The following is a 14,321-nucleotide window of genomic DNA, read 5'->3' as shown; positions in this document are numbered from 1 at the left end:
AGTTTTATAGGGTCGAAGCGGTTCCTGGGGTGTGTGAGACAGAAAACACTCCCGGGCTCGATGAAGCATCACGTGCCTTGTTAACAAGGCCTCAGGGAGATCATGTCATACACGCGAGGAGATCGTCCTGGGTTTGTCTGTTGTTGGAAGGGCGGTGGGGCGATGTGAAAAGAGCTCGGATGCCAGCCGAGGTCAGCTGTGTGGCCCGGGGGAAGCTGTTCACCTCTGTGAGTCTCCTGCTTCCCCTGTCAAATAAAGGTAATACGACATCCTTGCAAAAGGATGTCGTAAGGGCCTAGAGAGGACACTTCCCCACGCACTCTGTCAGGTTGTGACCAGCAACCATGCCCAAGCTATGAGGCAAGGCGACTATCATGCAGGTGGGGTGTAGGCTAAGATTGCCCTGGGGCTCCCTCCCCAGCACGGCCCAGAGGAGACGGAACCGTTCTGTCCCACGTGGTCACCCTGCTACTCAGACGGCACGCGCTGAGGGCTCAGCTGTGATGGGACAGGGCAGCCCGGGAGCCCATTTTTGAGCTAAGGTGAGATTCGATCTGGGGCTGCCCAGAAATGTCCAGGAGGGCAGTGGGCTTTAGAGCTGGTATCAGCAGGCACGGGCACGGGCTGGAGGAGTTGGAATCATGACTGTTATTGACCCTTACCGTACCCGTGCCCTGGAGCTTGGGAAAACTCCGGATAAAATGAGTAGACACTCTGACCAAACCTGACCGACCTGGGGCCTCCCCTGTCAGGTGTGACGCCCATTGTGAGATAAGAACACAGAGGCTCAGATTTGCTCAGAGTGGCACAACTGAGAGATGGCATCACCTTAGAGGGGACTTTAGGTCTGCTGCACCAAGCTAGCCTATGACTCCATGGGGGTCATTCACTCCTAACTCCCATATTTTGTCACAGATACAGACAACTTGGGTAGGACTTGATCTTTAACTCAGACCTCTCCTCCAAAGTCTAGCCTTGCAGACTGAACTACCTAGGTGACATCTGCCTTCACGCTTCTCATAGGCTTCCTCAAGGTAACAAGTTCAAAACTGAGCTCTTGGTAGCTTTCCCCCGCCCCAAACGCTATGCTCTCCCGCTCAGTAAATGGCACCATTCAGATGCTTCAGCCACACACCGGAAAGCATTTTTGGCTCCTTCCTTTCTTCCCTACCCTTCCTCCCCACTCCCAAGGCCATTCTGTGAGCACAGCTTGAAAGATCTGACTCCAAAACACACTTCAGGTCTCTGCTTCTCCTCATCTGCTGTCACAGTCTCTTCCCGAGACAACGACAAAGCCTCCTAACTGGTCCTCTGTCCCCTTGTGTTACATTCTCCGTATTCAGAAGACAGTGTGATCTTATAAAAAGAAAAGTCGGACGGTATATTTCCCTTATTTTAATGGATTCCAATAGCACTTACATTATATACATACTCCTTGCTATGACTCTCGCAACTGTCCAGGCCGCTGCTGCTTCCCTCGCCTTGACTCCTGCCCCTCTTTCCTACGGTTCCGTCACCTCTGGGCCATGGTGGGGAGGGGGCCCCAGGCAATCTTAGCTTATGCCCCACCTGCACTGGGTGACAATATCACTGGCCTTCTCTCTGTTCCTTGGATAGCTCAAGCTCTTTGTGTGTGTGTGTGTGTGTGTGTGTGTGGCCTCAGGGCCTTTGCACACATGTTCCCTTTTTCAGGAAGGTTCTTCCATTAACTCTCTTTTTTTAATGTTTCTATTTATTTTTGAGACAGAGAGAGACAGAGCATGAGCAGGGGAGGGGCAGAGAGAGGGGGAGACACAGAATCTGAAGCGGGCTCCAGGCTCTGAGCTGTAAGCACCGAGCCCGATGCGGGGCTCGAACTCACGGACTGTGAGATCACGACCTGAGCTGAAGTCGGACGCTCAACGGACTGAGCCACCCAGGCGCCCCTCTTCCATTAACTCTTAATGGCTGACTCCTCATCCTTTGGTTCTCAGCTTAAATGGCTCCCTCTGGGGGTGTTATCTGTCACATGTGTGCCCTTCCTTCTCCATATACGCAAGACTCATGCCCCAAGGTGAAAGACGTAAGCTACTCCCCCAGCTTCTTTTGGGCTGTGAAGCAGACATTTCACCAAAGGTCTACCCTCTAGATGCACCACACCTGCCTTCAAGGTATAAATGATCAACATGCTGAAGCAGTGCCCTGCAGAGTCCAAGCAGACTCCAGTTTGGGGAAGTCTGTTGACAGGAAAGCAGAGCAGAGCTTTGAGCATCTGGTCCCAGGAACACTGACTGGGGCACAGCAGTGTACCTTTGTGGGGGTGGAGGGGGCGGCGGGGGGGGGGGGGAATGGTTTGGGCTTCATTCTTTGTGGCCTGGCCTTTGAAACTAACATGCTGGCCCTTCCTGGGGGCGGTGCATCACCGTTTCCCTGAACACATTTCTTCCCGAAGGAGACTACTGTTTGCAGGTAAGAAGATGATGATTCTTCCTTACAAAGATCTTTAACTGTCTTCTCTAATTTTTTTTAATTTATTTTTTTTTTAGCATTTATTTAGTTTTGAGAGGCAGAGAGAGAGAGCGCGCATGAGCACGAGTGGGGGAGGGGCGGAGAGAAAATGAGTCACAGAATCAGACTCAGGCTCCAGGCTCTGAGCTGTCAGCACAGAGCCCGACACGGGGCTCGAGCCCACGAACCGTGAGATCATGACCTGAGCCAAAGTCAGACGCTCAACCGACTGAGCCACTCAGGCACCCTGGAGTTTATATTCTAATAGAGGGAGACAGATACTAAACACTACATAAATCCCCCAGGAAAAAGAGCAGCCTGTGATAAGCACTGTGCAGGGAATTCAATTAGCCATGTGATGATAGAGCGTCCCTGGGCAGTCAGGACCGGCCTCACTAGGGCAATGTCAATGAAACTGGAATCTAAATGTCAAGAAGGAGCCAGCCCTTCCTTAGAACTCTGAGGAAAGCACGTTCCAGGCGAAGGAGACAGTTAGTGCAAAGGCTCAGCTGGACACAGGCCTGGAGGGTCCAAGGGCAGAAGGAAGTCCGGTGGGCTGACTGGTGCCGAGGGAGGGAAAGGGTGTGAAGAGGCTGGAGAGAGAGGTGGTGGCCCGATCCCGAGGGGCAATCCAACTCAGGCTAAGGGGCCTGGATTGGATTCCCAGTGCATTGGAGAAACTGCTGGAGGCTTGAGGTGGAGAACAGCCTCATCTGGTGTCTATGAGAAGGTCACTCTGGTGGCTGTGTTGAGACTGGACTGGGGCCAAGGGAGGAGCCCAGGAAGAGGCTGCTGCAGTCGGCCAAGAGCAAACTGATGCCGGACCCTGGGAATCAGCAACCTCCTCACCCCTTTCCAGGTCGAGATCCTCCTGGCGGGGCCCCAGGGGGCAGGTGGATACACCAGGGTCGGGAGGGAGATTTGGGTGTTCCTGGCCAGCGGACCAGATGAGACCACATGGGGAGAACGTGTAAGTGGAGGGGAAGGGGCCGGGACAGACTGACGGGCTGAGAGGACAGGGAGCCAGCAAGGAAGACGGAAAAGGAGCAGCCAGCCGGGAAGGAAGGCACTTGCAAAAGCCTGGCAACACAGAAGCCAAGCGGAAAAAGTGGTTCAGGAAGGTGGGAGGAGCCAACCACGTGACACAGACTACAGCAGGCAACAGATTGGGGTCTGGGCCACGGCAGGAGCCGCCGCCCGCCGCTGCAATGATGCCCTGAGGGCAGGAACCGACTGGAGGGCTGAGGCAAGGAAATGTGGGTGCAGATGAGGCTTTCAAGAAGTTCTGGCAGGAAAGGCAGCAGGAAATGGCGGTGCAGAGGCAAAGGCCGGAAGTGCTAAGGCAGGACTGTTCAAAGATGGGCGTGATCCCACCGAGTGGGAGAAAGTGAGGACACAAGACAGAGGGGTTTGGTCCCCAGGGGGTGGGGTCCAGGGCACAAGCGGGGGCAGGGCCCGTCCTCCATAGGCCAGTGGTGAGGATACAGATGGGGGCAGGTGCCTCGTGGTACGAAAGGGAGTGCCTTCCTGCTGACTCTGCTTCTAACTTCTCAGTGAAGACGCTCCCTGGAGGGTGCTGGGGTGAAGGGCAAGCGAGACAAGTGAGACAGGCCGCCTGCAGTACAAGAATTCTGGGAAGGGAGACCAAGTGACATGAGGGTTTGGGGGAGGGGAGCACATGCTGGGGAAGTGTGCCAGCACAGGCGGGCAGTGCTAAGTGCCCCGTTGAGACGTGCGGCCGTGGATTGACAGGGGCCGCGGCCACACAGACACATGTGCTGCGAGCTTCATCACGGCAGGGAGAAGGCCCTGCTATTATTGTGCTCATGTCACACCTGCGGAAACCAAGTCTCAGAGAGGTTAAGTAACTTGTCCGAGGCTGCACAGCTACAATCCGAACCTGTGAGAGCAGGCTTTGAACCAGAGACCTTCAAGCCCTGTGGGGACATGGAAACTTCCCAAGGAGCACTGGCCTTGCCAGTTCAAAGAACATCCATTTCCAGATCCTTAAATGTGCTTCCGTCCTGTTTTCGAAAAGTGATCGTCCTGAGAACGTAGCCTTTATCCCGCTTTACAAAAGAAAGGCACACCCTTCACCCATTCCAAACATTGGGTGAATGTGCCAGGGTGAAAACACCCCCAACTCCGCCCCAAACAAAGGGGAAAGTCTGGTCTAACAATGAATCGAGCCTCATATGGTACTTATTCAGAATGAAGCATATTAGAAATGAGGATGTTGGGGAGCCTGGGTGGCTCAGTCAGTTGAGCGTCCGACTTCGGCTCAGGCCATGATCTCGCAGTTCACGAGTTCGAGCCCCACATCGGGCTCTGCGCTGAGAGCTCAGAGCCTGGAGCCTGCTTCGGATTCTGTGTCTCCCTCTCTCTCTGCCCCTTCCCCGCTTGTGCTCTCTCTCTCTCTCTCTCTCTCTCTCTCTCAAAAATAAACAAACATTAAAAAAAAAAGAGAGAGAAAGCAATGAGGATGTTGGTCTACAGCTTACAGATTAGCAGCAGAGGGGTGCTTGGGTGGCTCAGTTGGTTAAGCATCTGACTCCTGATCTCTGCGCAGGTCATGATGTCACTGTTCTTGGGGTGGAGCCCCTCATCAGGCTCTGCGCTGACAGCGGGGAGCCTGCTTGGGATTCTCTCTCCCTCTCTCTCTGACCCTTCCTTGCTCATGGTCGCCTTCTCTCAAAATAAATAAATAAAAACTTAAAAAAAAAAAAGATTAGTGGCAGAGACAGCCATGATCATAGGAATGACCGCATAATTCCATAAGTGCTCTGAAGGACAGAGCTCTGAGTACATATCACAAGGAACCAAATGCAGATGAGGGTCAAGGCTGCCGACCCTGAGGATGGGGGCTTCAGCTGAGATAGAAGGATGAGTACGTGTCCCCTGAACCAGGGTGGCAACTCCTTCGGCCGAGAGCCAGAGAGTAAACGTTTTTGGTTGTGCGGGCCATGATGTCTGTACCGCATCTACTCAGCCCTGCCATTGCAGTGCAAAGCCCGTTGAAGACCATGGTCAACCAGGGACCGTGGCGGTGTGCCAGTGACATTGTACTTACAAAAACGGGCAGCAAAAGGCCTCTTTCATTGTTTTCCCAGACATTTATTTGTCCAGCTTTCTGGAAAAAGGAGGCCTTGATCGGTAGCAGTAGCATTTGGTTTCGTGTTACCAGTGGGAGGAGATGCTGGCAATGATAGTGGCAGGAGGGAGCTTACCTGGGACAAGAGGAGTGGCAGGTACAGAGGCCAGGTGTTGGTAGGGGTGTGACGTCCACAAGGAACTGAGAGAACACACCTGCAGGGGGAGCCCCAAGGGCCCAGGAAGGTGGAGATGGGGCCGGCAGGACGTGGCAGGGTCGCACAGGTCAGTCTACCCCACGGCAAGAGGAAGCCTTCTGAGGTTTGGGAGGTATTTTGTATTTGGGCTGGGGGAGGGTGTTTAGGGTAAGGGGAGTTGGGTGGGGCCAGGGGGGTGACCTAGGACATAATTAGATCTGCATTCTGAAAAGATTGCCGGGGTACCGGGGAGCCTGAGGGAGCAAGGAGCCTGCTGTAATATGAAGGAGCTCAAACTGGAGTGTAGGGAGGGGAGGGGAGGGGAGGGGTGGTGCTGGAGCTGCCTAGGAGGGAACCTCATAGGGCACAGAGGGGCAAGCAGGGGTCGAGAGGACAGCCAGGCGCAGGTTTCTGACAAGGGCTGATAGGGAGGAAAAGACAGAAAAGCACCTTGAGCTGAGCCTCTGCTTCTTTTCCCTTCACTTCCCCATCACTGCATTTCTGGGGTCACCCTTTGGTGCTCTGCTCATGCACGCAGACCTAGAGGACCACCAGGACCCCTCCCCGAGACGCTGGGCGGGGAGCACAGAGATGTGGAACCACGTGGAAGTCACTGAAGCATCTGGGATGCAAAGGGTCTGGGTCTGTGACTCTCTACTCACCTTCGGGCCCTGGGCTTCCTTGCTCTGGGTAGACTTCTGGAAGGCATAGCTCTTAGAAGTGGACAAAGGAAACTCTCTTCCTAGGAAGGAGACAAAGTTGTGCTTCAGTTCCTTCTTGTCCTGGAGAGGACACTGTAGACCAGGAGTTTTGACACAGCCCCCTCCCTGGAGGACAACAGACCTCAGGCAAACCAGAGCCCCTCAGTCCATTACACCTGCTGAATGACCTTGGGCAAGTTACCTAACCTCCCTGATCCTGTTAAAGGCTTAAATACCAACTACCTTGCAGGGCTGGTGAGCCAATTAAATAATGTATGCGGAGCCCCATACACAGTGCAAGCACTCAACCCACAGGGGAAAAAAAGTACTGGCTTCAAAAGAAAAACCAAAAATTGAAAACATCGAAATGAAGACATGTTGGCTTAAACCCTTAAAAAAGTTAACAAACTATCCATCTCCTAGAGTGTCATTAAATTTGAAGACAGTTCACAGGTTAGATGTTGTTCACTTTGCAACTCCTGTGTGTCCACGGTGATTGCTGGGAAAGCGAACATATCAAGCGGGGGTCATGCTCTTCTCTGAGGCCTGCCAGGCAGTCCCTCCCCTGTGCCCTAGACTGGCGCTCCGCAAACTGGACAGCGCTTACGGAGCCCTGGGGGACCACCGCGGAGCCCGGTGCAGCCGGGCTAGAGACGCTGACGCTGCTGGTCCTTCTAGGTGGCAAAGGCGTGGCTCTCAGTGTCCCCGCGCAGACAGGGGGTTCACCATCGTGGGGACTGTACTGCCTCTCAGGGGGCCCCTCCTTCCTGCTGAGTGGCCTCACATTCCCTGAGGGAGGCAGACTGAGTGGGGACAATGGCTTCATTGGCCAGAGGGCCCACAGGCTGCCGAAAGCAGGAGGTTGATTAGCCCGTCTGGGCAAAATTCTGGCCCTCCAGCTGCGCAGGGGCGCCTTGGGCGCATGAACCTCTCTGCCCCTCACCTCCTGCTGTAAGAGGAGGGGAACAGGCTCTCTCATAGGGGTAGAGTAGGCGGAAAACAAAGTAACACAAGCTGGCTGGTGCAGAGAATGAGTCAGTATGCGACAGCATGATTTTTACTGCTGATCAGAGTACAGCTTTGTGCTTAGACTCACATTCTTTCCGGTATGAACTGTTTCCACTATATTTGAGAAAAAAATAATTTTCTCACTCCTATCCTCCACTTCCAAAGGGTCCTGGGTGTGGCTGAGGGATTTCATTAGTGGGATGTTGTCTGCCCTCTGGGTCCTATTCACCTACTAAAGATAGGGCTTTTCTGTGTCCCTGGGGTGCCCCCATGGAAAGGATAGACCTCTCCCTGCTGGAGAAAATATCCACCTGACCCAACAGTGTGTCCCTTTGGCTTTGCAGTCCCGTGTTTGAATCCTGACTCAGCCACCCACAGGCTGGTTACCCCATAAAGTCCTCTCACCGCTGCCACGAGAAATGCCTCTGGGTCTTCTCGCATGCTGTTCCCTCTGCCTGGAACAGTAATTCTCCCCTTCACCCGCCTAAAATACACATCCTTCGAATCTCAGCTTCAATGCCACTTGCCTGCTCAGGGCTGGACTGGGTACCTCTCCCCGTGCCGCCTCAGCACGCTGTAAGCCCCACCACAGTGCCCAATCCAAGGTAGTGTCACTGCGTTGCCTAAATTCCTCCTAGACTGCGCTATGGGTCCCAGTAACCGGACACCCAGAGACACCCAGGAACCGGCATCCATCGTTAGAATACAAAATTCCAACTCTGCAGCCCAGCAATTATGTTGCGCTGACTTTTAAGTGCACCCTGAACATCAGCATTTCAGTCATTTTGGTGACCAGACAGGGGAGCGTCAAAGGGAACCTGGCCCGACTACCTCAATACTAAGGCCCTGCCCTGCCTCAACTGGATACGGGGGGTGTGGCAGGGCCACAGGGGGCTAAAGTCCACAAGTGGCACCTTACTCTTTAACAGTCGTTTTCTCTGCACAATTAATTCTTCTCTCCGGAATCTCTCTGGATCTAGTTCCGAGTAGTCCCAGCTGTTATAGCTCTGTAGGCAAGGATATATACCTAACAGAGAATGAAGAGGGATCGTGAAAACCTCCATAAAAGAGAAGGGAAGCAGAAAACAGAAGCCAGAGCCTCTCCTCCAGGAGCCCCCTGCTGGTCCTAGGGAGGCGGGGCTTCTAGCATTAGCCCCACCCTACAGTGGCCCTGAGCCTTGCGGAGGTGGGGGGAGCACCCCCCTTCCTCTCTAGGTCCGCTTGGTGCCTTCCTCTGGAAAAGGGAGATGGTGGGGCGCCTGGGTGGCTCAGTGGGTTAAGCGTCCGACTTCAGCTCAGGTCATAATCTCGCGGTTCGTGAGTTCGAGCCCCGTATCAGGGTCTGTGCTGACAGCTTGGAGCCTGGAGGCTGCTTGGGATTCTGTGTCTCCTTCTCTCTCTGCCCGTCCCCCACTCGTGCTCTGTCTCTCTCTCTCTCAAAAATGAGTAGATGTTAAAAAAAAATTTAATAACTTAAAAAAACAAAACAAAGAAAATGGAGATGAAGTTCGCCCTGCGTTCCAGACAGCGTGAGTGTCAAGATCCTATCCGATCACACCAGGACACGTGACCCTGTGTACACAGATGTGAAGGGTTTGTAGACTTTGGTTTTCCTGCCATCTCCTCTGCTCTTGCTGGACTGGGAACTCCCTGAGCGCAGGACCTGGGCCTTACTCACCTTTGCACCTCCAGGGCTTAGCTCTGGACCTAGCACATAACAAACAGGTGCTTAGCAAGTATTTGTCCAACATCTTATCACACTTAGCTAAGTACCAGAAATGGGTTCTCCCTAAATATTTGATGGTGACACTAATGGGGCTGATGCTTTTTCTTGTAAGAAAACCACGTGCTTCAGAGTCTTGGCTCCTGGAACCTGAACGCTCAGACATTAGAAGGATTCCACTTTCTCCCTCGGTTCTTTGGTGTAGAAAGGAAAAGACCAAGGATCACTTGAGAAGTTTTGACCACCTATGCAAAGATGCTGCCTCCACTGGACAAAGCAAGTGGACGGGGGGGGGGGGGGGGTTATTGCTGAGAATGCGTTAGGGGAAGGAGGCACAGTCTTGGACAAAACGGGAAATAGGAAGGGCGAAGCGAAGAAAAGAGTCGGAAAATGAGAGGAAGGATGGAGCAGTGGTCAAGACCTAGCTTTGCAGCGGGACAGCCAGGATCTGAACGCCTGCTCCCCTGTTTGGTGGCTGTGGGACTTCTTGGAGTCTGCATATGTTAAGAGGATTAAATGGGTGTGCAGAAAAGGCTGAGCAGGCACAAGGCTGTTCTCCTTGGAAAATCTTGCTTGTGAACTTGGCCTTTGGCTAGCATCTGCGAGTTGTCTGGTAAACATTTCTCTACACTGATATAACTTGCCCTAACTACCCAGAAGTGGGCAAATTCCTGGAAGTGTACAACCTACCACCACTGAATCATGAAGCAATACAAAAGCAGACCAGACCGATAATGAGTAAGGAGATTGAGTCAGTAATCAAAAACCTCCCAAATAAAGAAAAGCCCAGGACGAGATGGCTTCACAGGTGAGCTCTACAAAACACTTAAAGAATTAACTCCAACCTTTCTCAAACTCTTTCAAAAAAACTGAAGAGGAGGGAACACTCCCAAACTCATTTTATGAGGTGAGCATTACCCTCATACCAAATCCAGATTAAGTATGCTACAAGAAAACTACAGACCAATGTCCCTGATGAATATAGATGCAAAACCTCTTAAGAAAGTACCAGCAAACTGAATTCAGCATCATTTTAGGACGATCATACACCATGGTCAAGTGAGATTGATCCCTGGGATGCAAAGATGGTTCAATAGCCACAAATCAATCAATCAACATAATACATGTTAATAGAAGGAAAGATAAAAGTCATGATAGTCTCAATCGGTGCAGGAAGAACATTTGTCACAATTCAACATCTTTCTGTGATAAAGACACTCAACAAAGTGGGGACAGAAGGAACACACCTCAGTGTAATAAAAGCCCCATATGACAAGCCTGCAGCTAACATCATACTCAATGGTGAAGAAAAGCTTTTCTTCTAAGACCAGGAATGAGATAAGGGTGGCCACTCTCACTACTCCTATTCAACATAGTACCAGAAGATCTAGCCAGAATGATTAGAAGAAAGAAAGGAAAAAAGGCATCCAAATCAGAATGGAAGAAGTAAAATCGTCTCTGTTTGCTGATGACCCCATCTCGTATGCAGAAAAATCTAGAGTCCACCAAAAAACTGTTAGAATTAACAAATTCAGTACTTTTTCAGGATACAAAATCAATATATCAAAGTCAGTTGGGTTTCTATACATTGACAAGGAGCTATGTGGGAAAAAAATAAAGAAAACAACCCAACCCCACTCATGATAACATCAAAAACAGTGAAATACTTAGGAATAAATGTAACCAAGGAAGTGAAAAGTCTGTACATTGAAAACTGTAAGACACTGATGAGAGAAATTGAAGGAGACACAAATCAACGGAAAAATATGCTGTGTTCATAGATCAAGAGAATGAATATTGTGAAAACATCCATACTCCCCAAAGCCATCTGTAGATTCAATGCAATCTCTCAAAATTCCAACGGCATTTTTCACAGAAGTAGAGAAAACCATCCTAAAATTTGTATGCATCCACGAGAGACCCTGAATAGCCAAAGCAATCTTGAAAAGGAATATAGGTGGAGACATCACACTCTCTGATTTTAAACTATATTACAAAGCTAAGAAATCAAAATAGTATGGTACTGGCATAAAAACAGACACATGGAAACAGAATTGAGAACCCAGAAATCAACCTACACATAGATGGTCAACTGACATTTGATAAGGGAGCCAAGAATGTACAATGGGGAAAAAACAGTCTCTTCAATAAATGGTGCTGGGAAAACTGGACAGCCACATGCAAATGAATGAAACCGAACCCCCTAATTTTTACACCACTTAACAAAAATTAACTTGGAATGGATTAAGGACTTAAATGTAAGATCTGAAACCATAAAACTCCTGGGAGAAAATATAGGGAAAAAGCTCTCTGACATTGGTCTTGCCCATGACTTTTTGGCTACGACAGCAAAAGCACAAGCAACAAAGCAAAAATCAACAAATGGGACTACGTGCAACTAAAAGGCTTCTGTGCAGCAGGAGAAACAATAGCACGAAAAAGCAACATATGGAAGGGAAGAAAATATTTGCAAACCATACGTTTGATAAGAGGTTAAATATCCAAAGCATATAAGGAACTCATAGACTCAATAGCAAAAATAAGTAAATAAATAAATAATAATAATAATAATAATAATAATAATAATAATAATCTGGTTAAAAATGGGCAAAGGACCTGAACAGTTATTTTTCCAAAGAAGACGCGGCCAACAAATATGTGAAAAGGTTCTCAACGTCACTAATCAACAGGGAAATGCAAACCAGAACCACAGTGAGATATCACCTCACACCTGCTAGGATGGCCATGATCAAAAAGACCAGAGGTAACAAATGCTGGAGAGGATGTAGAAAAAAGGGAACCCTCTGCACTGTTGGAAGCGATGTAAATTGGTACTGTCACTATGGGAAACAGTATGGAAGCTCTTCAAAAAATTAAAAATAGAATGACTCTATGATTCAGGAATCCTACTCCAAAGGAAATGAAATCACAGTCTCAAAGAGATACCTGCACCCCTAGGTTCCCTGCAGCATTATTCACGATAGCCAAGGCATGGAAACAGTCTGAGTGTCCGTCAATGGCCGGATGGATAAAGAAAATGTGGCATATATATACACAATGGAATGTTATTCAGCCATAAAAAGAAGGAAAGCCAGACAATGCAACAACGTGGATGGGCCTTGAGGGCATTATGCTAAGTGAAATTAGGCAGATGGAGAGAGACAAATACTGTTACGCGATCTCACTTATAGGCGGAAGCTAAAAAGCCAAACTCATAGAAGCAGAGAGTAGACTGGTGGTCGCCAGGAGCTGGGGATGGAGGAAATGAAGAGATGTGGGTCAAAGGGGGTAAAGTTCCAGTTATAGGAGGAACGAGTCCCAGGGATCTACGGCATGATGGCTACAGTTAACAATACTGTGTTGTATATTTGACTGTTGTCATGAGAGTAGCTTCTAAGTGTTCTCACCATAACAACAAAATGATAATTACGTGTGATGAAGGATGTGTTAACTAACCTCATTATGGTAACATTTCCCAACATATGCATGCGTCAAATCGTTACGTTGTGCATCTTACACATACACGATGTTATGCATCAATTATACCAATAAAGCTGGGGGAAATTTTTCCCCTAACTGGTAAGAGTGGCAAGCTGTAAAACAGTGTGGCTTCTGCTGAACACCTGCTTTCCTGGAATTTTGGTACATGACAGACAGAGGTCTCTATGTGACCAGCCCCCAGTAGAAAGCTTGGGTGCTGTGTCTCCAGCCGGCTGGGCAGAAACATCACACGTGTTGCTGCATTTTTGTTGCAGAGGGATGACAGTGCCCTGCCTAACTCCTCACGGAAGGGAAACAGCATGAGGAAGCTTGCACAGGAATTCCTCCAGACCCTGCCTGTCATTTCCCTTAGGAATATTCCCTGGCTGGGGGCACCTGGGTGGCTCAGTCGGTTGAGCATCTGACTTCGGCTCAGGTCATGATCTCATGGTCCGTGAGTTCGAGCCCCGCATCAGGCTCTGTGCTGACAGCTCGGAGCCTAGAGCCTGCTTCAGATTCTGTGTCTCCCTCTCTCTCTGCCCCTCCCCTGCTCATGCTCTCTTTCTCTCAAGAATAAATAAACATTAAAAAATTAAAAAAAAAAAAAAAAAAAAAAAAGAACATTCCCTGGCTGTGTAACCTCATTGCACTGCCATAATCTTGGCTGTCAATACTCCTACGTGCTGAGACCTGAGAGTTCGCCTAGCAAATACCTTAATGTGGGAACGGCTTGGAGACCCCCAAGACAATAGGAAATGTAAAAGAGTGCTTACTTAGCACAGTACTTAGGACCCAGGAACTTCTCAATAGGTAGGAGATTTTAAGGGCCTTAGAAAATATCTAGGTTGAGAAGAGGGGAGTGGGGAAGGGGAGTGAAAAGTCGTTAAAAGCAAACACCACCCTGGGCACTCACTGTGCGGGCAGCAGGGACAAGGGGACTACAGTTGGGTCACGTGGAGTCACCCGGGGGAGGAAGGTTGGGATCGTCCAACCAGCATACGCTTTGGGGTTGCTGAGTTCTGCATCCATCAGCCCCACAGCACATGGCCAACTAATGGGGCTCGGCTGGAGCCTGCTCCCTACAGATGCACTGGGCACAAAAAGGGACTAAGAACATCTCAGAACTGTTCTGCGGAAACAGGCGAGATCAGTACTCCACGGGGCTCTAACCGCACACCTTACCTTCTTGAACGTCAACGAGAGTAGAGGATGGCTGCCTCAGTAAAGGGTGTTATGACCTAGGCTCAGGCAGAAAAGTGTTTCCGGAATCGTGTTCCCCAGGACAGAGCAGGCTCCTCTTACCCGAAATCCACAGGCTCATTGTGTTGCAGATGTCCGACTTGAAATCGTGCGTGTTGAACCAGGACTGTGGGAAGCAGCAACAGAAGCTGGTGTACAGGGCTTTACTCAGAAGAGATGGCAGCCTCTGGGGAGGGCGGGGGCGGGGTGGGGGGGGGGAAGCAGAGCTCAGGCCATGTTCTGGACGTTTCCACACCCAGAAAAGAGCCCCCGACTGTGGAAAGGATCTGTGATAAAACTCTCCACCTGACACCGTGCTGCCTTCCATTCACGGGGGGAGCAGTTTCTATCTGTCATTGGCCCACATCTTGGTGGACTCCTTACCCTACCTGGGGA

At 50.2% G+C, this 14,321-nt stretch overlaps 1 protein-coding gene across 1 annotated transcript in view; it reads right to left on the bottom strand.

Moving 5' to 3' along the window:
* FAM227A (family with sequence similarity 227 member A) overlaps positions 1-14,321 on the bottom strand; it is an 85,338-nt gene that overhangs the window by 46,161 nt on the left and 24,856 nt on the right. The window contains exons 10-12 of the mRNA XM_086712268.1: positions 13,989-14,112; positions 8,403-8,510; positions 6,437-6,516 (exon numbers count right to left, since the gene is read on the bottom strand). Coding sequence (XP_086568394.1) covers positions 6,437-6,516; positions 8,403-8,510; positions 13,989-14,112 — 312 coding nt within the window. The remainder of the gene's footprint in view (positions 1-6,436; positions 6,517-8,402; positions 8,511-13,988; positions 14,113-14,321) is intronic.

The sequence above is a fragment of the Puma concolor genome, chromosome B4 (assembly GCF_028749965.1).
Source record: "Puma concolor isolate L17-30 chromosome B4, mPumCon1.1.hap2, whole genome shotgun sequence".
In the NCBI taxonomy this organism is placed as follows: Eukaryota; Metazoa; Chordata; class Mammalia; order Carnivora; family Felidae; genus Puma; species Puma concolor.
The sequence above is the reverse complement of the archived record's forward strand: the minus strand, read 5'-3'. Positions and strand labels throughout refer to the sequence as shown.